The sequence below is a fragment of the Zonotrichia leucophrys genome, chromosome 7, assembly GCF_028769735.1.
Source record: "Zonotrichia leucophrys gambelii isolate GWCS_2022_RI chromosome 7, RI_Zleu_2.0, whole genome shotgun sequence".
In the NCBI taxonomy this organism is placed as follows: domain Eukaryota; kingdom Metazoa; phylum Chordata; class Aves; order Passeriformes; family Passerellidae; genus Zonotrichia; species Zonotrichia leucophrys.
Genome location: NC_088177.1, coordinates 35,240,906 through 35,267,843, shown reverse-complemented (window position 1 = coordinate 35,267,843; position 26,938 = coordinate 35,240,906). Strand labels below are relative to the sequence as shown.

General features: G+C 39.5%; 1 protein-coding gene across 7 annotated transcripts in view; it reads left to right on the top strand.

Moving 5' to 3' along the window:
* MYLK (myosin light chain kinase) overlaps positions 1-26,938 on the top strand; it is a 196,111-nt gene that overhangs the window by 113,512 nt on the left and 55,661 nt on the right. For all 7 annotated transcript variants that reach the window (XM_064719107.1, XM_064719109.1, XM_064719110.1 and 4 more), the window contains 5 exons: positions 1,062-1,308; positions 8,862-8,942; positions 9,302-10,185; positions 19,827-19,943; positions 23,258-23,338. In XM_064719107.1, coding sequence (XP_064575177.1) covers positions 1,062-1,308; positions 8,862-8,942; positions 9,302-10,185; positions 19,827-19,943; positions 23,258-23,338 — 1,410 coding nt within the window. The remainder of the gene's footprint in view (positions 1-1,061; positions 1,309-8,861; positions 8,943-9,301; positions 10,186-19,826; positions 19,944-23,257; positions 23,339-26,938) is intronic.

Below are 26,938 nucleotides of genomic sequence, written 5' to 3'. Positions count from 1 at the left end.
TGCATCTGAATTAAAAAGGATATTGAGCAGAAGCAGCTTGGAAAAAAAATCTTTTCACTCTGGAACATTATGTTACTATTTCAAAAATGCATTCCTGAGTCCTATTTCTAGGGACAGTGCAAAACTTCTGCTAAATGCAGCTTTAGATTACAACTATCAGGCTTACTTAACTATGGATTAAAGTGAACCTTTTAATATGTTTTTGTTTCTAATTGAAGTCCTTAGTCTTTGAAAAAGCTTTTTAGGAGCTAGGTATCCTGGCTTTAATGTTAGCATTGTAGTGGTAGCAGGTGAGGAAGACATGATTTCTGCAGTCTGAGAAGCAGCTGCAAAAAATTTGGCTTTAAATCTCCTCACATGATGTTAACCCCTCAGCAAACACTCAAGTACCTACCAACTTCCTGTGCCTGGGCACACACTGCCTTTGTGACAGGGACTTCTTCTAGTATTGACATAATGAATATTGACATTTCCTCATAGCCACTACTGAGAATTAGTGGAAATCACTGTGAGACTTTTATTATTTTAATATAGAATATCTTATCTGCAGTGTTTGAGAGAGCTGTTTAGTCTATTGTCACTGTCTGCTCTGAATTCAGACCTTCCTCTCTCCCCCAGCCCCCCTGAGATCTGGCCTTGGGGTCAGTCTTCTATATTAAATGCAATTTTATGCAATTGTTAATGATGATTTATTGCATGAGCTCTCAACTGCACAGCAGTCATAGTACTGTTACTTGGCGTTAAAGTTATTCCTACCCCTGTTCTCTAAGGACAAATCTCCAAGATTCCTTTTAGGGCAGCTTTAAAGTCCCTTTGTTTTGCTCTTAATATAAGCTTGGATCAAGCCAGTAAAGTGCCAAGTAAATGATTAATTTTAGTACGAACGCAAGTTACTTCCAAAATTAAAGTCTGACTTATTTTTCAGATTAAAAACTTATACCATGCATGTTCAAAATAGCTTTCCTTGCCTGTGATTGCCTTCCCTGAAATTAGTTAGCTTAGTGGTGACATTCAAGTTTGGCATTTTCTTCTGACTTGTAAACTGTGTTTGTAAACTGCAGAACCTCAGGATGGTATTCAGCCCTGGTTCATTAGCAAACCAAGATCAGTGACAGCAGCTCCTGGGCAAAATGTCCTGATATCCTGTGCCATTGCTGGAGATCCTTTCCCCACTGTTCACTGGTTTAAAGATGGGAAGGAAATAATGCCGGGAACAGCGTGTGAAATCCTGCAAAATGAAGATATCTTCACACTGGTCTTGAGGAATGTGCAGTCTCGTCATGCAGGGCAATATGAAATTCAGCTCAGGTACGTTGGCTGTGAAAAAGAAGGTTGTTCCCTTTGACCAATTAGTTATATTTACCCTCCAGTTAAAATTCTCGCTCGAAGAAGTGGGAGTCCCATCCTATTCAAGTGGAACATTAGGGTACTAAAGGACAGAATATTTCTGAGGGATAAAAAAGAACTAATAAAACTCCAAGAGAAGAGAGGAAACACAAGAAGAGTCAGAAAAAAAGGACAAAGTAGTATGGCTTATTTTTGTGATCCTATAAAACAAAGCTTTGTGGCAGCAGTGTGGGAAGCATTTTCTAGCAAGGAAAACCACAATCAATGTCCTGAGTTTTGGATCTATTGTTTTATCATGTTTGGTATCTCTCTAGGTATTTGTAAGGATGCCTCTTTCCATGGGAACAAGCTGTCTAGAGAGGGCAGTTACACAAGATCATACCTTTAAGGGGAAAAAGTGTTTCCTGGCCATGTTTGAAATGTCTGAATCTTGTAAGCAAGTTGTCTCCTTTTGCTGACATACTTTTGAAATAAGGCACCTTGATGTTTTGAACATCTTGTCATTCCTACAATATCTGGAAGAGTTGTTTTGAATTTAATTGTATTTTATTCTGGTAGAATAATTGGACTTTAAATGAAGAGTTAGATTTGCTAGGTCCTTACCTTGTAAAAAGTGCCACAGCACTTACCATCTGCAATGGAAATCATTCTGTGGTATTTACTGTGCATAGATGTAGTTGCTTTACTTGCCTAGTGTTTGGGCCTTTCTTTATTAAAATTACTTCATCATCATGGGCATTTGAGTCCATTACACTGGAAGAAAATTATTTGGTTTTCTCCACACACTCACCTTTTAGGCCAGGTGTACAAGTCTGAATTGTCCTTTGCTACTTGGAAATAAATTATCCATATCTTCTTAATGCAAGAAAGGAGGGGATTTCTTAATAAATTCAACCTATTTAGCTTGTAAATAATGAGTTTAATTTTTTATAGATACAGTTTTTTTTCCCAACCAATGTGCCCTAAATGATGATGGATATGTCTCTATGTAGATGTCTCCTAGCTCGAAGGTATGATTTCATGGACTATGACAGGCAGACACAAACTAGCTTCAGTATATTTTAGTATTTAAAGTCAAATGAGGCACTTATTTTTCATCAGAAAAGAGTGGTTTAGAAAATTACAGATGTTGAATATCAAGATTTCCTATAATGTTTTTCTGTACTTAATTTCAAGTCTTATTGATAACATTTATGTAGGTGGAGCCACATGTGCTATGACCTTCTTGCAAATCAGCTCTTCAGTAGATTTAGGCCCTTTGTAGTCTGCAGTAAGCTGTGAACTGGCTCATTTCAGAGCTGGCTTTTTTGCAATTTGCCCAGGTCATCTGGGACATTCATAATGCTCATTTGAGCAGCTCATGTCTACAGAAATCCTTGCATTTATTGTCCTTTGGGGAGCAGGGGTATTTCTACCACTCAGTATCTCTGGCAGGATTAGAAATGCCAGTTCAATTTCATTCAGGTCACCAACCTCAACAGGAGAGAGCAGAAACTCTGAGAATTGCTCCTTGCTGCTGGTACATTTCCACACCTCACTGTGTTTGCCCTGGGCATCTCCTCTTATGATATGCTGGTTTCACTTGGAATGAAAAGACAATGAGATATTTCAGCAAAACTTCAGGGGTGGAACAATGAAAGAGGACAAAGGAGAGCCAAGAGAGTTTTGTTGGGACTGATGTAGGACTGTCTTGATCAGGTGTGGTTGGTGATCACTCAGATCAAATTCATCACTGGAGCTCTTTTTTCAAAGTAAAAGTCTCATATTATCATAACTCTGGAATGTACACTTAGAAAGGAAACTATTCCAGGCAATGAGTAGATGAGAGGAGTTTTTGGGGGGAAGGAGAAAAAGTAAAGTTGTAGCCCTAAAACAAGAATGCAGATTACATGCTAGTTGTAGCTATTCCCTATTCCTTTCACTACAGAAATAGCTGGGGACCCCACAAAGATCAGTGCATACATTCTGGCTTTTTCTAATCCATAATGAGTAATGCTGTGCTGCAATTAGAGCAAAGGGAATGCTCATATCTCATTCTACCCTGCTGTCACTTGTGAAATTCCAGTGAATGTTCAGAGAACAGAAAGGCATATGTTTTTAGGCACTGGATGTGTACTATGAGTAACAGACAGGTAACAGCCTCAGGCATATCCAAGGAGCCAAAAATCAGCTGTGTAACTTTGAGTTTGCAATAGAGTTGCAATAATCTTCAGCACTAAATTTTCTTGACTAAATAGCTGTTGAACTGGCTGCATTTGTCTTGAATACTTGATTAAGAAGTGTTTATATATTCAGAAACTGTTTTAACAGTACCTGAGAGGAAGAGAGTTGTGTTTTGTGTCTTTCTCTCAAAAACTCCTACAAAGTCCATTAACAAATATGGAATAACTGAGAAAACATAAATCAATTCACTAAAGAGTTTACTGAGTTGACAGTAGGCTATTTTTAAACATAGTCATTTTCAAAGAAAATGTGCAGCTTCTTTTCACATATTAATTTTAGAAGCAGGTTGCATAGCTGCTCTTAGGGAGTCACTCCTTCTCCAACTCTCTTAATTTAGTCCAGGCACAGTTTCCTATTAGTGTTAATTATTTTACCATTTTGTTCTCCATTATTCTTAAACTCTAAATTCTGTCCTGATACCTCCACAATTCTTCTGTTGTGTTGGCTGCTCACAAATTAAAACTTTGGTCTTAATCTGTTTGATTAAGATCTGTTTGACTCTTGCTGGTTCTTTCTCCTTTAGTTAGAGTGAGCTGATAAGGATGTGGAGCCCAGTGTGATCCTGGTGTGATCCATCCATGATTGCTCATTGGCTTTCTGTCTTATCATCCCTCAGCATTATTTAGAAAACATCTTTGCTTTGCCTTTTACTATTTAGCAGACTGCTAAGTCTGAATTTTTAGAAGAGTAATCAATGTAGCCCCTCCTGGTCCTTTATTTAAACCTACACAGGCCTGATTCCTCTATATTTGTATTTTTTTAATTTTAATTGTCTTAATAATGTTCCATTAAGCCTGTTATGTCTCAGGCTCTGAGGAATAGTGCTGCATAAATATTAAGAGAACAGATTCATCCACTTCTGCAGTTCATCCATTGAAATTTGGACATTTTACAGCCTTCAAAAAGCTTAAAATGGAAAATAAAAATCCTTTTCCCTACTCATAAAAACAAAGATACCTATTTCCCCTCCTATCTTTTGCATCCTTCCAGTGATGCAGGCACTGGTATCCTGTTATCCCAATATGACTTTTCCATATTCTTTCAGTGCGTACATTATAAATGTGAGAACTGGACAGAGACTGATTTTTGAGCAAAACATTTATCTTTATAGCAACACAATCAATATGAGACACCTCAGAAATCATGCTGCAGTTCCTTAAACAAATCATCTGCTTTTTTATCCTTTGTCTTCTCAGACATTGTTGTTTTCTTCTCCCACACTCCATCTTCCATACAAGTTTGGTTAGTGTTGATTAGTATTGATTTAGATATTTTGATAAATAATGTAAAAGCACTCCTAAGATTACATGTCATTAAGCTAAACAGTAAATATAGCTCTGTCTTTCTGTAAAATTCAGTTTGCAAACCTTGTTTTCTCTTGTTAATACATTGTCTATTTTTAGAGAAGAAAGCCATTACTCTTTCTTGTTCCATCCTCCCACTTAGTGCTGTAAAATGCAAATTAAAATATTGTTCTTTCAGGTACAAAAAGCTTTTGGCAAAACATTCAAGTGAGGTAAATGAGTGCGTCCTCTTTGAAGCCAGTAGAGCTGTTCTGCTTTATACCAGCTAGAGTTGTGATCCAGTAGATCATCTTCTTTCTTTGGGGCTAAAGCTTCATGGAGTCTGGGCTGTCTCTCCATTTTACTCACAGAGAAGCTTCAAAACCTCTTTCTGAGGATTTTTAGTTACCTGAACTGAAGCACCAGCTATAAGAAGGGATCAACTTCTTCACCCCTTTCAGTTCATTCTTGAAAAAATGTCATTTACTCTGCAGTATTTATTTCACACTTGGTAGGCTGGTAGGAAATTTCAGTATGTCCCCTCAGTATAATTACAACTGCTTTTTTTCCTGTTCCTCCAGGGAGTGCTTCCTAGGGACATGCAGACAATAAGTCTCATCTAAGGTTCAGTGAAAATATTTGAGTAGGTTCTGCCAAGAAACTAGTATTTCAAGATATTTTGAACATAAAAGCCATTCCAGAGAAAACTGATCCCACAATAGGACACAGAGCTATTTTTAAAATTGCCTCAGGCTTTGCAGCTGGGGTTTTATTTGTTTTTGGTGGGCTTTTTTATTAATATTCCTTGACATTTTAAAGATAAGACCTGTGCATGAGCATTCTACAGAATAGTCCTGCAAAAGTCAACACTTCCAGGCACTTCTTCACAGCAAAGCTACTAAGCACAGGTTTTATCCATGTCTATCATTATTCCACAATAACAGAGCCACTAAGATCTGTCTGGGTTTTGTTGACAAAATGCCAACACAGAGAACCTCAAGCTGCACAAGTAATGTTTTTATTACCAAGATTCAAAACAGGAGAGATGTGAAAGGCTTGAAGGTGTGCCCATGTACTGCGAGGCTCTCTTTTTTCTAACTGCCCCTATGCATCTTTGCCTTGCCTGGATTCTGAAATTGTATAAATGTAAAAAACATTTACCAAGGTTCTGGGATTATTCTTGATTGAAATCGGTATCTAAATCACCCAATCCTTCTTCATTTTTCTTGGCTCGTTTCTCTTTTTTCCATCCTGTGATCTCCAAGCTGGGTCGGTGTTTTTAATTTCACCTTTTTAGACTCTGTCACTGAATTCAGAAGACAAGAATTTGTTCTCCCTGCTCCTAAAATCATCAGTTTGATTTCACTGGGAGCAGACCTTACCCTAGGAAGGCTTCACTTTTTAACAGACACAGACTCAAGGTTTGTATCCAGTAGTCTGCTTCTCAGCCATTCACTTGAATCAGAAATCATAATTGAGATCAAAAAACTACCTTGTGAATAATTTTTCCATCTAGGTACTTGTATGTCCCACAGTTGCCATAATTTCTAAGTGCTTCCCAAGGTTTTAAAAATAGAAAGAACAAAATGCTCTCCTACTTTCTTACCCCCTCTTTTATTTTCCAAACCCTGTGAAAAATAGCTTACTTTAGAAGGATTTACTTTGCCTGCCTTATTTGCTCCTTCGCATATGCAAAGAATTTGCAGAGGGAAAGATGCCTTGCAGAAATGGGTCCTGCAGAAATGCTGCCATTCTTCACAGTGGTCAGGACCACATGCAGTAACCCTGAATTCCTCTCCTGGGACACTGCTGTCTCTGTTACTTCAGCCTCTCCCACTGGTGACACAATTCTTGTGGACAAATATTTTTACCAAAGAGTCATGGCAGAAGCTGAGCAGGGCTGCCTCAACATTTAATGTACTCTGCAAATTGTCTATACTTCAGCATGCATGGCTTGTCCTTTGTCAGCTCTGGATTGGTTTTAAGTCCTGAACAGGAGGGATCTTCAGGTAAACCAACAGCCTGTTAAAGCCCTGCAGAACTGGTGAATGAGCAGCTCCAGAGCTTAAAAACTTTGGAGAAGCAGAGAAAAAAACCTCAGGAGTTCCAATAGCAGCAAAAGGGGCCGGTTTGAAATGCATTATATGAAAACAAGAGGTTTTCAGCAATGTTGCTACCCTGCCATAATTTTATGCCAATCAGTATGTTGGGAGGAAGTGACTTGCTATTCTTATTATTTATCTTTCCATTTGTCTTAGCTTCTTTCTATTTCTCTTGCTTCCAAATGGAGGCCACACTTATGAGTGAGTAAGAATGGCAGATCTCCAGTGCAGGGCTGAGTTCAACACTCTGTGCCTTGACTTGGATCCTCTCCTGCCCTTTGGACAGTTTCTGTTTGGTACTCAGATATTATCTAGTTTTTTGTATTGAAGGAAATGAGGATTGTGGCTTTCAGTGCTGTCCTCATGGATTGCTTTCAATAGCAGTTTGTAGTGTACATATTCTGGCTTAATGGATGTCAAAGTGTTAAGACATTCCTCTGGTTTCTTGTTGTTAGTGGTCTTAAGATATGTTTCTATCAGCAGGGCCTTTACTTTACAATCAAGATACTTTGATCAAACCTACCAATTTCTTTGTAGTTTTCATGTTAGGCTGATCCACTGTTTCTTTTTCTAAAGCAATAGAAATCAAGGGAAATATATCTGAGAAGGTGATGGCACTATCTGCTCTTATAAAGACAAAGTTTTGTGCTGAATATGTGATTCTGTTATCTGTGTTATCTTGCCTTCACTGCAAGTTAAAAATGGGTGAAATTATAGGGAGTTTTTCACACAAACAGTACCATATCTAGGAAAGTATTTCCATGCTCTATTTAAAAACCAGGCCAGACAATATATTTATGGCAAGCTAGCAGTCCAGAGTCCATGTTTTAAACGTCAGGGCTAAGTGGACTTGAAGGTGCTCTTATCTAGCAAGTTCAAAGCAGAACACAGCTGGGAAAACCTGCCTCTCTTGCCCTCCTCCCCTCCAACACATGTGTTTTGCTCATGTCCAGGAAATGTTTTCAGTAGCAAAAATTGGTTTTGCTCAAAAAAGATAAATAATCCAGGACTTTCTAGTCCATTTACAAGCTTATACCTAAACTGGGAAGGATGGGAGTGTTTTCACTAATAAAAGGTATTTCTAGTCCTTAATCAGTTCAAGTCTGGTTTTTTAATAGCAGTCAGGGGAGTGGTGGCAATAGTTACACAACTGCTGGCCTGGGGGAGTTAAATTTTGCTTTTGGCATCTCCTGTGTTAAGCAGAGAAGAGCTGTTTGGGGCTGGAAGAATGATATATATCTGCGGGAGGGAGGGAGCTGCAGGGGAGCGGGGAGCACTTTAAATGAATTCTTTAATGGGAGCCCTTTCCAGAAGGCATCCGTGGTATTCCTCTGCAAAAGGAAGAATAAGTACTCAGCACCATATATGGTGACACTTTTATGTTTTTTAATATAAACATGTACAGGCTGGAGCAATCCGTGTGGATGGGTTTTGCTGATTGGTTGGGCCAGAGGGGAGGGAAGGAAATGAGACCCTGTTTTTAATATCTTAACATTAGAAAACTTAAGAGCTTGGGTTTGAATAAATAAACAGTAGGCAGAGTTGGAAAGATTTTCAGCTTTGTAAAATAGCCCTTTCCTCTGTCTTGATTTTCCAGCTTTTGTATTTGTTTTCCTTTAGCTTGTTTGTTTGCAGCTGCTTCATTCTGTAAATTGCTTTGATTTTTGTTCAGGGAGTATGTTGTTCCCAGTGCAGATAGCAACAGATCAGTAAAAGCTATTTCAGATAGCTTGGCTCCAAATGTAAGGGGACCAAATTCACTCAGTCAATCCCCACAGTTCTGGGCATAGAAAAGGGGAATGCCACACTGGGTTTGAGCTGCTTTAGTGCAACACACAATCACTTAGCTCAGGCAAGTTACAGAGGAAGAAACCCCTGCTTTTCTGATTTCACTTAAATATTTCAGGAACCAAGTTGGAGAATGCAGCTGCCAGGTGTCTCTGATGCTGCGGGAGAGTTCAGCTTCCACAGCAGAAATGCTCAGAGAGTGAGTATTTTTCCCAGGGACTTGCATGGGTGGGTTCTATTTTTTGCTCCGTTAATTCCCTGCCCTTACAGACCCAGGCTGGCTGCTGTTCAACCTAATCCCCAAATGTGACCTAACAAATTGTTTTCATCATACAAGCTAAGCACATTGTACCAAGCCAGAGTAGAGAAGATCTTTTTTGTTTGTGCCCTTATATGGCTCCTGAAGTCATCATTGATGCAATAAACTAATGGAGTATGCTCCTCTAATCAACCTCCCCTTCTATAAACACATTTTGTTCCTGCTCTGAGATTGTTCCCTGACATTTTTAAACCAGCCCCTTTCCTGGCTCTCTCTTTCTTTTCTTTTTCGGATCATAGTGGGAGGGAATCAGCCAGCTCTGGAGAGCAAAGAGATGGTGGAGATCATGGTAAACTAACATTTGGTAGAACAAGTGGCTTCAAAAAGAACAGCAGCGTAACCAGAGTAGCTGAGGAAGAGCAGGAGGACGTCCGAGGCGTGCTGAAGAGGCGAGTGGAAACTCGGGAGCACACAGAGGAGAGCCTGAGGCAGCAGGAAGCTGAACAACTCGATTTCCGTGATATTTTAGGCAAGAAAGTCAGCACCAAAAGTTTTTCTGAGGAGGAACTGAAAGAAATCCCAGCCGAGCAAATGGACTTCCGAGCAAACCTGCAGCGGCAGGTCAAACCCAAGACCTTGTCAGAGGAGGAGAGGAAAGTCCATGCTCCCCAGCAGGTGGACTTCCGCTCTGTGCTGGCCAAGAAGGGCACCCCAAAAGCCCCATTGCCAGAGAAGGCACCACCTCCTAAACCCGCAGTTACAGATTTCAGGTCTGTGCTGGGCTCCAAGAAGAAGCCACCTGCAGAGAATGGCAGTGCCGGCACCCCTGCCCCGAACGCTCGTGCCAACTCTGAAGCCCAGAATGCGACCCCCAATTCTCAAGCCCCTGTTGCCAAACCAGCAGTGAAGAAAGAGGAGAAGAATGACAGAACCCCAAACTGTGCAGTGGTGGATGGCGGAATAATTGGGAAAAAAGCTGAAAACAAAGCACCAGCAAGCAAACCACCAGCAAGCAAAGGAACAGCACCCTCCTTTACAGAGAAGCTTCAGGATGCTCAAGTAGCTGATGGTGAAAAATTGGTCTTACAATGTCGGATTTCCTCTGATCCCCCTGCAGCTGTCACCTGGACTCTAGACAGCAAAGCCATCAAATCATCCAAGACTATTGTCATCTCCCAAGAAGGTAAATGAATTGCATTACAAGCCAGCTGGATGGCACACTGTTATATCTGGCTCTTGATTAATAATATTTAGTTCATTAAAGGTAATGCAATATTTATTTAAGTCCTGTGCCAGTAACTGTTTCCAGATGCAGCTTTCTTGTTATTTCAGTGGAGTACACAAGGAACAGTATTGTTTGACATTTCTTGCAGATTCCCCTTTAACAGCCTGCAGATGTAAATTTTATAAAGTTGAACTTCTTGCATTTTTAAATGCTGTTTACATTGCTAACGCTGTTTAAGGAGCTGGTACATGATGCTTATTTAAACTAAGCTTTAAGGATTTAGAACATTGAAAGCATAATAATATTATTGCTGGTTTACAAATTCTAATTGAATTCTTCTGTATGTTTAATATTTCATGCTTTTTATTGCAATAAGAAACACAGAAGCAAAGAGGGGTTGTGTCATTGAAAGAAATTACTACAGCTACAAGTTAAGATCAGAGTTGAGAACAGATTTCCAGTATATTTAAAGCCCCACCACATATGCTTCTGTTGCCATTACAAGCACTGAAATATTTGAACTACACTGGCTTGGTGACTTCAAAACTGTATAGAATTTGGTAGAAATCCTTAGAGGGAATACTTATTGTTTTCAAACTGAGTGATTCCCTTATATTTCACATTTTGGATTATCAAACCCACTAGACTGTTTTTTGCATGAAAATTAATGTATCTAGATAAAATATATTTTTCTTGGGACAAAAATAGGAAGCAAGGACAATTAAAAGCACAGAAAAACCCCTTCTTTACTTCATATGTGTTCCATAAAACACTGAGGAAATTATCTGGAGAACTATATCCTCTGGCACATTGGAGCAAAAAAGTTTGTGTTCACAGTGGGAATTATAGCTTGAAACAGGGGTCTGCACTCTTACTTTCCAATCTTCCTTCATATAATCCAGGTTATTTTTAGTGTTACCAAATGATAACCAAATTATTATGCAGAACAATTCAGTACAACCAGTGAATCCCTGTGCAGTGTTCCAAGCAGAGTAACACAGGTGTTCTCCTGACGTGGGTGCAGTCAGAAATTGCATTGTCTTCAGAGAGGCTTGGGGTACTTGAGTAGAGCATTAAGGAGATATCAAAGTAAGCAGATGGAGTGAGGCAAATGGTAGCAGGTGCATTGTGTCTGGCCTGTTTCTGAAGTAGCATGATGCGATTTTTGGGGGTTTTTTTGTGAGTATGTGTTGGTTTTCAGCTAAGGGGACTGCATAGAATAAGGATCAGTATCATGTACCTGAGAAAACATTGACTGGTGGAAATGCCATTCTTACAAAAAGGACTGACAGAATCAGTCAGTTTAGCCAGCCTTATGCTGGAAGCAAGATTTCAAGGCTTTTCCTGGAGTTGCTCAGAGTGGAAAATAAATTATATCCCAAAGTTCCATGGCTCCTGTCAAAGTACATCAGATAGACTGCACCTCTGTACCAAAGCTTCTGAGCTATGGTGGAGCCTCCTAAAGTCCGAAAGCTTTAGTGTTACAGTGCTGCAGAAAGCTGTTTGCTTCACTGAAATAATCAGAGTAATTGACTATTATAATCCCCCAACTCAGATTCACTTTATAAAATGGTATTGTGGAGCTACAAATCGAGGGTAGCTGTTTGCAGTGAAGTGATGCTGATGTCCACAAATGCTCAGTCACCTGTCAGAGCAGGGCAGGAGGTTTCTCCCATCCAGCTTGTCTGGGCTGGGTGACACTCCTGGTCACAACACTCCATAGTGTCAGGCTTTAGCAGTGCTTTCCACTGAGGTCAGGATCAAAGCTCAGCCCTGCAGAAGGAATTCACTGTTCCAGGAGTGCTTCCTGCAGGGGTGAAGACACTGTCCTTGTGTTCCACTTGTACCTGCACTGTTGCACTTGAGCCATGCTTAGGAGTCCGTGTTATCAGTATCTCAAAGTTAGACTTTCTTCTGCACATATTTGCAGAGGCTCTTGGAAAAAAATATTACACAGGGCTCTGAGTTTTGTCCTTTAATGGAAAGACAAGGAATGAGGATTAGAACTATTTTTTTTAAACCTTATTACATACCCTCTGGTACACTGGGTGCATTGCATGATGGTCAGTTTTGGTTTTTTTCCTGACAGTACCTGCTAGCTTTGGCTCTTAGAGCAGAATGTGTTGCTGCTCTCTCATTGTAAGACTCTTTCATGCCAACTGTTAAGTAATTAACTAGGTATGCATGATACTTTAAGTTCCAGATTTCATAGAGATTCAGTTTTCTCTGTTTCCTTAATTAGGAACACATACTTACTTGAGGGAACCAAGAGAGGAGAAGGAATAACTGGAATAACAGACTGGAACTGAGGAATAGCAAATTCAGTCAGCATCAGGAAATACTGTTCAATAGGGAAACTGTATGGATTAGTCTCATAGATAGTGTTTGGAGCAGCTTTAAACATAGAGAGCAGCAAGAACACTGGATGCAGCACACAGCAGGCCACAGGCAAAGTCCCAGTTTCCATCCTTTGCCCCACACACTGAAAATGCAACACCATCACACCCACAGGTGTACCTCAGCAGCAGTGCCTCTGTTAAAGCTTGGAGCAGCATTTAGTGGGCCCTGGAGGTAATGCCCCAGAGTCATCCTCACCTGGAAGAGGGTTGAGTCTGTGGGGAACGAGAGAAATTCAGAGCAAAGAGACATAGCTCAATTTACATCTTGCAAAGCCATTTTTTTATTTCTTTGCTATGACCTTGCCCCTCCTTGTGTTCAGCAACAAAATTCTCTATAGAGGAAGAGGATAGTCTAGATCTGTTCTTAGCCTTTTCACCAACTGCTTTGTGGTATTGTCATGTTTGGTGATGACCATGGGGGTTTTTTCCAGATTCACCAGAGGTATTTCACAATGACTTACATGTTCTTAATGAGCTGGATACTGCAAAATTCCTTATCTAGAGTAAAGCATGTCCATCTGCTTCTTAGCCACATTACTAGCCCATGTTAGTACGGAATATTGTCCCACAAACTGGTCACTGTAAGTAATGCATGAACCCCTGAATGCTATGTAATTGTGTTTTGGAAATTGAATTATTTCTCTCTGTCATTCCCAGAAGAGAGGAGAAAAAAAAAGGCAAAAAGGGACAGAAGTTTACTCATGTCCTGGTGCTAAATATGTTGTGAAGATAAATACATAAAATTCAGTTTCAGGAACATGTGATTAAACAGTGGCATATTTGGCCAGGAAGGTCAAACTTAGTGAGAAATATACTTGTTTGTAACACGTTCACAGGATAGGCAAACTGTGTAAAAACTATGTGTAGTCACTCACTGAAAATAACTTTCCTTGGCATATTTGTCCTGGCTGATACTGAGGCCCTTTACCAGTCAGAAGCAGTGCTGTTCACAGGTCTCCCCTGTGCTTGCGGAGCCTGACTGGCACTAAATTGCCCACCCAATGCAGTTTAGCAACTGGAGTGCAGGAGAAGGGAGAAGCAATCCTTGCTTCTGTGCCATTGGAGAAGCCTGGGTACAAACACCTGCATCAGAATAGTCTCTGACTGGTAAGGCCTTTGCCAAAAGAAGAGCTAAACCCTGCTCAAAAAATGCTTAGGCATATTTATGCAGCAATTGGGTGATTTCTGGTAATCTAGGGCTTGTAGTGTATTCCATTATTCCAGGGTTAAGTTTAGTTAGAAGTCAGAATCTGGGCAGCATTATCCTGAATATCACAATCCCAACAATAGCTGATAGCATGTCATGTTCCCTCCATTTTACATTTCAGCTATTTTCCCTTTGAAATCGTGAACATCAGTACACTTTTTTCTTCCATTCCTTTTTACATTTCCCCAAATAGTACTCTGTTGGTTGATTGGCAGGATTTTTGGCTTAATGTATCATTTTTATGATGAAGTGAGCTCTTGCACTATTTTTCTGATGTGGAGCAATTTTTTTAATGGTTTGATTTTATATTTTTCTTCTTTTTAACCTGTCAAAGTGCAATTATCTACATTCCTGAGAAAGATATTAATGTGCTTTTTGCCCATTAAAGATCAAAATAAGTGGTTGCTAGCAATAAAAAGAGGGTGCTCATAAATTGGACCATTATACATGCATGCAGTATGGGGTAGATGATGCATGGTTAAGAGCCTCTTTAATGAGAGGCTTCTTTGCTCGAAGTCATGGGGGGCTTTTTGTTTGGAAAAAAGTTTTTTAAGAAGGCTCTAGCAGACATTGCAGTGAAGTTAGACATATAAGGACAGAGTAGAACAATTTTCCTCACAGAGTGAACCCTTTAGAGCAGGACCCATTTTGTTTTACATTTGTATAGCACTGGCCCAGCAGTGCCCTGTGCTACTCTCCTGCTGTCCTCTTGGACAGAAAATCCACCGAGAAAGTTCTTGCATGGCTCAAAAACTTGTTCTGTAAGATGGCAGTGAAAGGGTTGTGCACAGCATCCTTAGTAAACTGGCCAGCTGAGATGTATGAGTGAATACAAGTCTAAACTCACACATTTGCCACTTTTAAAGTCAGCTTGCTCTGCTTTGTTTGGATAGATTTAGTACTCTGTGACTATATAGATGGAAGAGGAACTTTCTAATATAGACTCAGGTAGCAGTGATGCTGTAGCTTAGAAAATGCCCTGAGTTTGTGTTGCTTTGTCTAAACCAGCATTTTTTTCTTCCCAAGTTTCTTGGCAGCGTAGAGATTTGGTAATCTTATTAGCAATAATGCCTTAACAACTTTCTTGTGACTTAACTCCTAAATCTTCCTACCAGTCATGCAAGTCTACGTCTGCCAGTCCAGCTAGGAACTGCCATGACTTTTTTGTTTTCTTTTTAATTAAATTTGAGCAAGAATTTGCTGTATAACACAACTCTGTGCACTGCTGCAAGCAGATGCATTTTGCACTCTACAAAAGCTTCTTCACAAAGTTAAGGTTGGGGAGATCATCTGAGCATCAATTCTGACACAATACCATGTTTGGCACAGGCCACATTTCCCTCTGCACTGTCATTTATGTCTGAATCTATTCTCTTCCAGACAATGTGTGAAGTGTGGTATTAAATACAGAAAAAGAGAGACATTTCCTATAACCACTGGCAATTTATTGCGAAGTCTAGCTATTCCAGTAAGAGTTTTGTTATTAAATCAAGAACCAAAGCAATGCCTTATTTCTAATTGACAGAAAAGCTTTAGCTCTGTAACCAAGAGAGCTTTCTTCTTTTTTGAAACTTGACAAGTCAAGCTCTTACTGACTTTCTCTCCATAATGCACTTCATCCAGCCCTTGGAAGCTTGGGGTTGTTTTGTTTGGTTATCTTTCCAATACCTCCTCTCTGGTTGCTGTTAGTTTATTATCCTATTTAGAAAAGAGGAAGCAGAATCATGTGTTGGCATCAGCATCAGTGAGAAGGAGATCACCTTCCTGTGGCTGCCCTTCCTAGAGGTTATTGGTCCTCCTTCTACCTCACAACTTTGGAACTCATGTTTGTAATTTCTCTATTAAGCCTTTAAACCTCCTGCATATACAGCATCCCTTGCTGCCATCAGAGCTTTTCTTTTCACTATCTCAAGCTCCATTTTCTTTGAGTGAATGGGTCTCAGCTTAACAAGTTAATGACATTGTTTAGGAGGACTGCTCTGCTAACTTTTCCCTTTCCAAAATTCTTTCTAGCATCTGTAAATTTATAAAAGTTAATTTATGAGTACTTCCATGTCATCGACTAAAATATTTAATAACTTGGGACCTAGTCTGGTCACAGAGGAAATCCACTAGAAACAGACTGAGTGATGATTTCCTATTGTCAGCTTCTTCAGGAGATCTTTATTTTGGCAGCTCTAACTCCTCTTAAATCAATGTCATTTATATAGTAATTAATTATTAATTATATAGCATTAACTAAAATAAGAATAATGTGATTTTTGACAAAATATTCAGTAAGGGTTAAGAAATTACCTTTGCACAGATATATTTGCTGGTTAAATGTCCAATGTTGTGAATCATGAAAGTAGGTTTCTTACATTGTTTTCCTTAAAACTCTATCAATTATCAATAATTACATTTGACATTTTTTCTTCTCTGAAATTCATGTGGGTTTTTTCAGTGTTTTTTCTGTTGTCATTGTAACTGTAGTCAATATTTTCCTGGTCAGTCCACTTCTCATTTTTAAACATGACTGTGACACTAGCAAACATTTCAACTTGCCCAGAAAATTTAAGATTTATTAGAAAATTAGCTTTATAAGCCAATGAGTTCCTTAAAAAATTATTATGTCTCCTAGGCACAATTTCTCACAGACCAGTGTTTATTAATATTGCCTAAATACTCCACAGTACTTTCTTGTACCATGGGATACAAATGAGAAAGCCATAAACTTGAGTCTGCAGCATGGGCAGGAATCAGGAGGTTGGCCAGCTAGATGCCAATGTAGGGAATGAGACTAAGGAGCTGGTTTTTGTTGGTTTGTGTATTTGTTTTATATCTGAGGTTGACTTTCTGAGGAGTTTCATGGAAAGAATGCAGAAGCCTAGAGATATTTTAAACTGTCTTGCACTATTTTTGAGTAAGTCAGAGAACCCTTTAATAGCTCAAAATTCAAGAGAAAGGCTCTGTGTATCTAAACTAGAGTCTCCAGTAAAGTATCAGCTTCTGTGGCTGTTAAGTTCTTTTCTAGAGCTGCACCAGTCCCAATGTCTAAGTGGTAGATTCCAGTATTCATGTTTATTCCAATCCTGCACTTTGTGACAATGTTTGAGATCATCCATGGCCTGCTTCCTAAAAACAGTAGAGGGCTGGGGTGACAAAATATATAGCAAGCATTTTTAGCTGACTGGGATTTGTGAAGTGCCAGGATTTCAGAATACCCAACTGGAGTAACCAGTCTGGACTTCCTGGCAGTTCTGAGAAAATAAGCTTATTTCAGATCATGATGGGGTTTGCAAAGGAAATACCAAATACTTCATTGAAAGACATTTGGCTTTCTAGCCCCGGGAATTGACTGTAGCTCTAGATCACAGAACATAGGCCTGGTTGGGTAGTTTCCCGTCCTTATGAAATCTCATCAAGTTTTGCCTGGTTTTCAGTGATTTGGGGTTTTTTTCCTGGTTTTCCATGAAAATGAGGTTTTGATAACCATGCTCCCTCAGCCTTGCCTTATACTCCTGATCCAACCTGGCCAAACTTTCTGATCCATTGGCCAACTCCATACCAAGTCCTAGTCCTATCCAGCTCCATGAATACTTGTGGCTATTTAAAGGAAAGTGACCCAAATTATCTCATTTTCCCTTCACTCCTCCATTGAGGGCTGCTACCATTTTATCTGGTGGCAGCAAGATGCCCAGCAATCCCCACATGTTTTGCATGTGCTGTTCCTGGGGAGAAAGAAGAAGTGGAGGAAAATAGGATGCAGATTATTTCTTCTAGGAGGTGGGAGTTATGAGGAAGAAGGACATGGCTGTTGAAAAAAAGCACATTTCCTTCACCCTCTTTCTCACAAAATAACTTCAATAAATGAGTGTTGAGGAGTGACCCTGTGTCACATTAGTCTTCAGTGAGCTGAGGAAGGGCTTTTGGGCAGGTAGAAAACTGCAGAAGCTAAAGTAAATTGTGCATTGTTCCAGTCCCTTAATGATTCAGTTATTCTTAAAGGTTCCTTTCCTGAGTAAAGTGGCCCATGGTCTCCTTCACATGTATGTGTCCTTGTTCCATAGCTTATGGGTTTTTGTAATAGCATCTTTAGATTTCAATGTGCAATCTTTTCTAATCTTGTTACATAGATTTATATAAATTCTTAGACTGGAAGTTATCTTTGGCTTGCTCTCCAAATGTCTCTTTAAACAGCAGAGACATGTGAATTTATATTTGCTAGATGCCTGCAAGAATACTTTTCTAATGTCTCTCCTCCATTTGGAATGGAACTGCGGCTCGTGACATTTTTGGCTTCAGCCTGACTCATGGAAAAGCGTTGCCTCAGGGAGGGCACGTGGATTTTCTTTTCACCCTGTGGTTGGCTGAGCACAACCCATGTGAGTGAGGGGTCAGTGCTCCTCTTCTGAGACAGTTTTCATATCATTTCTCAGGGGAAAATAGTTATTATTTAGAACTGTTTTATTTTGTGGAGGATTATAAAGTGGGGGAAAAATAATTTTCTTCTAACGGATGTGTGTTTTTGGCAAACCAAATTTGTTGGAAACCATTTGAATGTTTTTTATAAGATTTTTCTTGAATAATGACATCCATTTTTAAAATGAGAGAAAAATCTGAATGCCAAGATCATAATTGCCATGTCCAAATGGAGTTCATCTCCAAAGAGAACCAGTAAATTCCCAAAGTTCTTCAGATGGAGGGGAGTTCTTCTGCAGGTCCTTTTAATGGACCAGTATCACCTGTGCCTGTGCTATCTCCCACATCACAGGGGATGCATTTGATGGGGAGCCTGGGGTTGAGCACTCTGGGAATCTTCCAGTTACCACAGAGAGAAAGGTGCTGGGAAAATTCCTTACATCTCAGGAAACAGGGTAAATGTCTGGAAAAAAAGATCCATCAATTCTTTAATTAGGAATGACTGTGAGAAAGTCAAACAGAGGAAGGGGGAAGGTTTTACTGCAGCTGAGGTAAGTGGAGGGTGGAGGAGTTCTGGACAGGCCAACAGCAATGGGCAGAAGTGCTCAATGCCTCAGGCTGTGTTTAGGGGACAGCCCCAGCTTTCCAATGAAGAAGGAGAAAGCAAGCCCACACTTCAACTTCACTTAATTAGGGATATTTGGAAGGGGAAAGTGTGGAGCATTTTAATTGGGGGTCATCCTGGGGAGGAAAGCACTTAATTGTTCCAGGCAAAGCAAGTGAAAGTAAGGGACAAGGTTCTTCTTCCTCATCCCTCATCTACTGGGAACAACTTCTATTTTGGTTCACAGAGTTTTCATTTTTAAGAGGAAATGTATTTCCCTTGGGTCATACCAAGCTTCCCTTGGTAAATAACAAGCTTATGTCGCATCCTGTGTCTGCAAACCCAATTAAGTCAAATTTTATGGTTTTGTTTGGAAAGAAATGGATTTGTTGCAGTGATAAATTTGATTGCCACTAATATGTTGGACTTTCTAATGGATGTTTTATAAGCAGTTATTCATTAGGCAATTCAAGCAAAAAGAAAATGTCTTTCAGTTGAGTTTTTAAACTTAGGCACTGAGCTGAAGTTCTGCCCTTACACACATGAGAGCAGAGTGCTCAAGGGAGTGCTAGAGACAAGGCTGAATCAAAACTTTGATAATGGGCATTGGACAGTAACCCTCTTATTTACAGTCCTACACTATGAGCACTTTGGGAAAAAAGCCACCCCGAATGAGGACTTCTGAGCTCTGCTGTAAGACAAGAAGAGCAGCAGAGGTGCTGCTCTGGGTCTTCTCTGCCTTTAGCAACCAGTTCAGGGCTGCAGGGACTACTTGGAGTATCTTGGGAAAAGCAATAAGATTCAATTTTTTATTTACTTACCATTAATAAGGCTTCAATAAGGTTGATTTTTTTTAAGGAGAGCTTTTTCTAGCAGAAAAGATCACCTGTAGTGAAGGACTGGCTCATTTGACACCTTCTGCTCCTTACTAGCACTAAGGTTTTTGTGAGCTGCAGCCTAATATTTGCTCTCTCCCTCCTCTGTACAGGGACACTCTGCTCACTGACCATCGAGAAGGCCATGCCTGAAGATGGGGGTGAATACAAGTGCATAGCTGAGAACCCAGCAGGGAAAGCTGAATGTGCTTGCAAGGTGGTGGTAGAAGGTGAGTACTGTGCTGGGTACAAGAAAACTTTTTCCTTAGAACTTACTCCTTTCCAGCTTATTTCCCAAGAATGACCTTTAGGGGCTACTTACACACACACAAAAAGAACTCTACCCCCTTCCCTTCTGTACTTTTTGGTCTACAGATAATTCAATGGCTACCATAAAGGAGCATGAGCAGAGAGACAGTACAGAACCAAGGGCTCTGGATGCTTTGTGCCATAATTTGTATTCTCTTCCTGTATTCTCCTCCTCCACTGTATTTCTAGAAGGTCTTTAGAGCAGTTAGCTGAACTTGTAAGATGTGTTTCTGAGCTGTGTGCATCCTTTGAGAGCCAGTGAGAATTGCCTGAGTGTCAGTCTGCCTCAGGACTGTGTGTGGCACATCTACAACTCCCCACTTCTTGCATTCACAGATGTTTGGTTGTTTGATTTTCTCATGTAAGTGAGAAAAAATAAATTAGCAGCTCAACCACCCTTGTGTTCCGTAGTTTTAGAACATGGACTATTTACAGGCTGAGGTACTTGTTTTCAGCCATGGTTGTGCTGATGACACTGCACTCTTGTTCATTAGTCTTGGCCTTGGACAAGGCCTAGGTGAGGCTGTATGACACAGACCTATAAAGCTGCCATGGAGTTTAAATTATTTAAGGGGCTTTAAGTAACCAAATGTCCTTCTTATCAACTCACCTTCTGGTGAATTTATTTCTGAATAGTCTAATACTTTACATTGTGACCTAAAATGAACACAAAACTAGACAACAAGCCTAATAACAGAACTTGGGTACTGAACCTTTACTGCTGTGTTGCAGATGTGGTATTTGTGGCAGGAGATCTCAAAAAGAATACTATTATTTTTTTCCTAATGTTACATGACACAAGGTAAGAAGGTGATTCTGTAACTCCTTACTTAAAGACCAGTCTTCATGTAGCTGGAAAAGAAATTGATTAAATATTGATTACAATTAAATATACCTGTACCTTCTGTGATACTATGGTCACAGTGTAATCTGTCTTGGATATTTGATAAGTTATTTTTTATGATTCTGTAATTTAAAGTAATAAATTTTATCAGTGCTGAAATTCAAAGAATAGGCTTTAAGCAAAATCTAGTCCCTGAAACACCTTAACCACCACAGATCCAGAGTGTTGAAGGATGAGATCATCAAAAGCTTAGCATTCAGTATTTCTCTAGAGCTGCCCTAGCAACTCTTAAGTGCCTCAGTCACTTATGTGTTTTTCCTCTGTCCTCTGATCTCCTTCAAGCAGTTGCTTTTCTTCCTGAATCTTCCCTTAGCCTATTTCCCACTTCAAGTTTCCTGCTGGACAATGTATGCTCTAGGAGGCTGCAGGTAGAGTTTGGCTTGCAAAGTTTGTTCCTGGGAGGCTGTGAGAGGCTGGCCTGGTGATGTGAGTGACATTGCCTCAGCTGCCTGGCTTTCTGTGGTGCTGGTAGGAGCTCACTGCTCACATCATGCTGGGCACCAGGGTGACCACATTCCTTACCTCCATTCTGGCTGCCTCCTCTGCCTTTTTCATCCTCCACTGGCATGCTACTGAGAAGAGATTTTTGACAAATGGCACCATAGCAAACTCCAGCTATTTAGGAAAGACGCCATTCGATATCCCATGTCTGAGACTGGCACAGGGGATGACTGTTATTTTTAAATTAGAATTGTGATCTAAAACAAGAGTTCAGATTTCTCCCTTCTTCAGTCCACTGTCAGGATCCCAGATGCTGATTTTTAGACTAAGTAACCACAGTCATTATATTTCTTTTGACATCAGGGACTCAGGATTGGAGGAATGCTTGACTTCAGTTGGCAGATCTGTAAAATCTGAGTGTCTGAACTCTCACACAGCTTTCTGCTCTGAATTATTTACTAGGAAATCCTTGCTTCCTCTGTTAGGAAGGAAACTTAGATGAATTTTCACATACTAGAAGTCACCTAGAAGAAGGTGACTAAAATAGATGTTTCCATAACATTTATGTAATCTTTTTCTCTGTAGCTAACAGCTCTCTCCCTCACAAATACTCTGAAAGCTGAATATTTGGAAGCTGTAAAGTGATACAGCCATTGCTGAGATCATAATCTATAATCATACTCTTTCTTCCAAAGATAAATGTCAGTATCAAACAATGAGGCAAGCAGAGCTTGTTAGGATTTGCATTTTAGGTCATAGAATCCTGGAATAGTTTGTGTTGGAAGGGACTTTAAAGATCATTTTGCTCCAACCCCTACCATGGCCAGGGACTACTTCCCACAGATCAGGTTGCTCAAAGCCCCACACAGCCTGGTTGTGAACACCCCCAGGGATGGGAAGTCCACAACCTCTTTGGGCAACCTGTGCCAGTGCCTCATGACCCTCACAGAGATTTTCTTCCTAATATCTAATCTAAACTTTGCCTCCTTCAGCTTAAAGCCACTCCTCCTTGATGTGGCACTACAGATCCTTGTAATAGTCCCTCCCAGCTCTCCTGGAGCTGGTTTAGGTTCTGGAAGGGGCTCTAAGGTCTCCCCAAAGTCCTTTTCTCTTGAGGCTGAACTGCCCCAGCTCCCTCAGCCTGTCTTCATAGGAGAGGTGCTCCAGCCCTGTGATCATGCTCAGCTTGGAATAACCTTTAAAAAAAGTTGCACCTTTTGTTTATATCTCATGTGGGGTACACATGGAAGGAAGCTTTATTGACTCTTAGCTGTTGGTGTAGCCTGCAGTGATGAGCAGTTTCTGGATAAGAGCTGTGCAATTGTGAAAATAGTAGAACCCATCAAATCTAAGTCCTGTGGTGTCCCTTTTGCTGTTTCTATTTAGGAATAAACAAATGGCCAAGAATATCTTCTTGGAGAGATTTAAACAGCTGGAGGAAATGTTACTCTTCGAAATGGGTTAGTCTGAATTGATCACATAGACAATGGAACAGAAGAATTACTTTACATCATTTCTTTTGAATGAAATTATGTTTTGATATGGCTTTGTTTCCCTTTTCTCTGCACTGCCTAACACAGCTTTGTGCACATTGTATTTGGTCTATTCATCTGAAATACCTGTCAGCTTAGATGGGGCCTCTTGTCTAGCTGCTTATTTGGGCTTGGATTCTGCTTTTGTGGAGGGTTTTTCCCTCTCTGCTCCCTCTTCCTTTCAGAATGTGACAGCAAATCTCCAGCAAATCCATGCAGAAAATTCTTCCTAAAACCCTAAAGGACAGCAATTTCCTCTAACTTTGCAGAAGGATCCAAAATAAACCTTTTATTAGACAGCTTTTTCATTATTGATTTTCAAATAGGATTTGTATTTTATTATTTGTTTTGATTGCAGATACCTCAAAGACCTCAAAGTCTGCTGAGAAGAAGACCAAGAAGCCTAAGACCACACTTCCCCCAGTGCTGCCAACAGAGGGTAAGTGACTGTGATTTGATTTGCTTTATTTCCAGTGGAAACAAAAGAGTGCTTTGGGATTCTGTGGTCATCTCCTTCTGTTTGCAGACATAGGATCAGAAGCCTGTGCTATTTCTTTAGCCCTTGCACTTAAGTCATGTGAAATGAGTTTTTGCCATGTGGGGATTAGAAGTGAGAGCCCAAACTGCAAGTTCAGGCCTCGCCCCTCTACTCTCTGTTTTTCATAATGGTGCAATAAACTTGTGACAAAGATTTATTTTTGGCTGCCTCTCAAAGAACACAGAAATATTGGAGTAGTTTGCTTCAATTTGTGCTGTGTCCTGTGTAGACAATATGAAGTTTTACTATTGGTAAGCAAAGCATCTTGACTGAAATGCCCTGTAGAATTATCTGTCCTTTTTTGGCACGACCATGGAGAGTGATTTTGCAAATTCTGCATTCTTTGTTTTAAGCCTTAATGCTTAACTTGCTTCTAATACTTTCAGAAATAATAAATTAGCTATAAATTCCCATGTTTGCTACTCAGCATACATGCATTTGGTTAAGAGGAAACTTTAAATGGTAAAGGCAGGACAATAATATCAGTTTAGGAATTCCTAACACCAGTACTACTTATGAAATTAAGGGATACAAATATCTCTTAAATCAAAACTGGACTTTGAAAATTGTTTATATAAAATGTCCGCCATGTGAGTTCCTAAAGAGATGTAAAGACATGGTTTAATGGAAATATGGAATATTTTATCCAGCTCTCTCAAAAAATAAAAAACAAATAAACTCTAATCTGGTCTTCCAGCAAAAACATTTTTAGCTGCTTTCAGCAGAACTCAGAGCAGTTTTATAGTGATTGATGATCACAGATAATAACTGTGCTTCTGGAAATGTGACTTACATAAACTATGCCCTGGGCTACAGCTATTTCTGAGTTGCAGGCTGAGCACTGTAACTCTCTCTCCAGCTTCTCTTTGGGGATGTGGAAGAGTCCCACTGACATGCTCTACCTCTGCACCTGAGCTTCAAGTTCCATAAATAATAACAAGTAACAACAATGATTTTGTTATTGAACATAGAAAAGAAAATTTAAAGCCATTTAAATCTCCATGAAAACTGTGTTTTGAATTTTGCTTTCTATGCACACAACACACATATTTCCTCTGATCCTCCCAGCAGTGTTATCAATTGCAGCTTTCCCAGGAGAAAGTGTGAGTTGGGAACTAAGTCTAAATATGGAGATGTATGACCTGATCCACATCCTGCTTCTTTTGCTTCTGGTTTTAGCTGAAATTAAAATAGATAGCGAAACAACAGTTACCAACTCTGGCTGCAGAAATATTTGGGAAAAGAAAGTTGAAATAATGGGGAATGGTTTTTCTACATGGCATATTATTTCAGTGTTTCAAGTTCTTGAATTTCTCATAAGCTCTTTTTTCCAAAGTACCTTTAACACATCTTTCCTGCTGCACAGTAAACATCAAGGAAACCAGAGAAAATGTTAGGAAGCTGAGCTTTGAAAGAGTTTTTGGAAAAGCTTTGAAAAATACATATTCAATTTTAAAAGGATTTGGCTGCAGAGATTTCACAGGTGTTTTTTTAACATCTGAGAGTCTGAGGAATGTATTTGGTCTGAAATAAGTTTTTATTTGTGTATTTGTCAGGGGTAAAATATACAAAGCAGATCCAGTGGACTACACAGTTCCAATCTACCCTGAAATTCTTATCAGATACAGAGACTTTAAAGTTCCTTACCTGATAGAGAATAGGCTTTACAAGTCAGATGTTTGTCTGTCTTTACTGTATATCTCTTGAAAAGAAGGTTAATATAGAATAACTGAATTAAGGTGTCTCAGTCTAATAAGGAGATATATTTTTACTCTTATCTTTTCTGGTCTTTTTTGCCACATTGAGTTACCAACACTTTTTTGCCACATTGAGTTACCAGTCCTAAGGGCAACTAGAGTGTACAGATTGATACTGAAGAAAGAGAGAGCAAAAATTCCTCATAATGTGACTAGAATTAACAATTAATAGATTCTGAATTTTACGTAGTGAATTCAGTCACAGCAGTATATACTCTATAGGACAGAGAGACTATATATTCTCTGTACTTTTCAGAAATACTTTTTAGGAAAAGATCCCTATTTTCCACATTCTGTAAAGAAGTGCAAGTCAAATTTCATGGTTAGCAGCGATGTAATTCTTTTCTCCCTTCAAATAAATTACAAGTGATCTCTGTTTTTTTGCCCTGGTAAACTTTCAGGAAAGTAATTAACTTGAGGCTCCTGAAAGCAAAGATCAATACATTTCTTTCTGTGGAAAAGAGTGAATGTTGGCAGTATGTTAACCTGTAGAATTTGTCTCACTGTGAGCTGCTGACTCAGGTCATTTGGCTGCTCATTCTGACAGTGTTATTTAATTACTGGAAGCTTGGGGTTTGTAAGCTACAGAAAACCAATAGTAAGCAGAATTTGGGCCATTGCTTCCTTTGATATGCAATACATACTGGGTTCTGGTGTAGGAAAAGAAGAATATCTTGAAGGGAGCTGTGTGTCACTCAGGGATTAACAACATCTCTGAATGGATGCTTGCAGTGTTTACTGCGAAAAGATTGCTCCCATGCTGGCAAATTACAAAACTTACAATGTATTTCCTTTTGCTTAAAATTAATATTGTGTCACCAGAATTTAGTAATCATTATGCAACCCTCTAAGGATAAATAGAATAAATTATTGTTTCTGAGAATAAGAAACAGATTCACCTTTGAATCTGGGTGAAATAAAAGGAAGAAGAGAGGAAGGGCACCTCTGGAACTGGTTCATTCTTTACTGACTGCACTGTCTTGGGCTTTGTCACTTGGGTCTTTGCTCAGTGGATGTCAAATGTTACTGAGTTAAAATAATTGAGTGTTATGTTTCTTCTAAAAGAGGCAGTGGAAAATTGGACCCTTTCATATTTATCATGCTGCACACTGTGTCCCATGCCAGAACAATCAGTGGGTAACGTAAGGGTCCTCCTGGCTTGACACAGCCCTGGAGCAGAAGCACTAAGCCAAAAAATTTCATCACTTGCACATTTCTCTAGAAAGCTTTGAAACTGCCGTGAAGGGATTTAGGCACCCAGTTCCCTTTGAAATTAAAACTTATTTCAAATTAAGCTTAAAGGGAATTGCTTATTTCAATTACCAAAGCCACTTGCAAAATCTTCAGTGCTTATTTTAAATAAATGTTTTTGTCGCAACAGACTGTGGAAAAATCAAAGTTCTGCTTGAGATTTTTAAGAGTAAATAAAGATTTGAATGTTTACAAATAAATATTCCTTTTTTAAAAAAAATATTACTACTCCACACTTGTAAATATTTTGTTGTCCTTAAGCAGAGGACCAAACCAGAAGGAATTAGCCCAAGATAAGGCAGATTTGTTTGCAAGTCTAGAACCCAGATTTCTTGATCCTCAGTCTCAGGATTAATTTGCATGCAGCATTGAAGATACTATAGATTTTTGTAAGTGGCATCACAATAGTTTACATACAACATTAGCTTTCCGAAATTACTTTTTTTCAAGATTTGCTGATGAAAAAAGAGTATTACAGCAATTAGATTCTGTT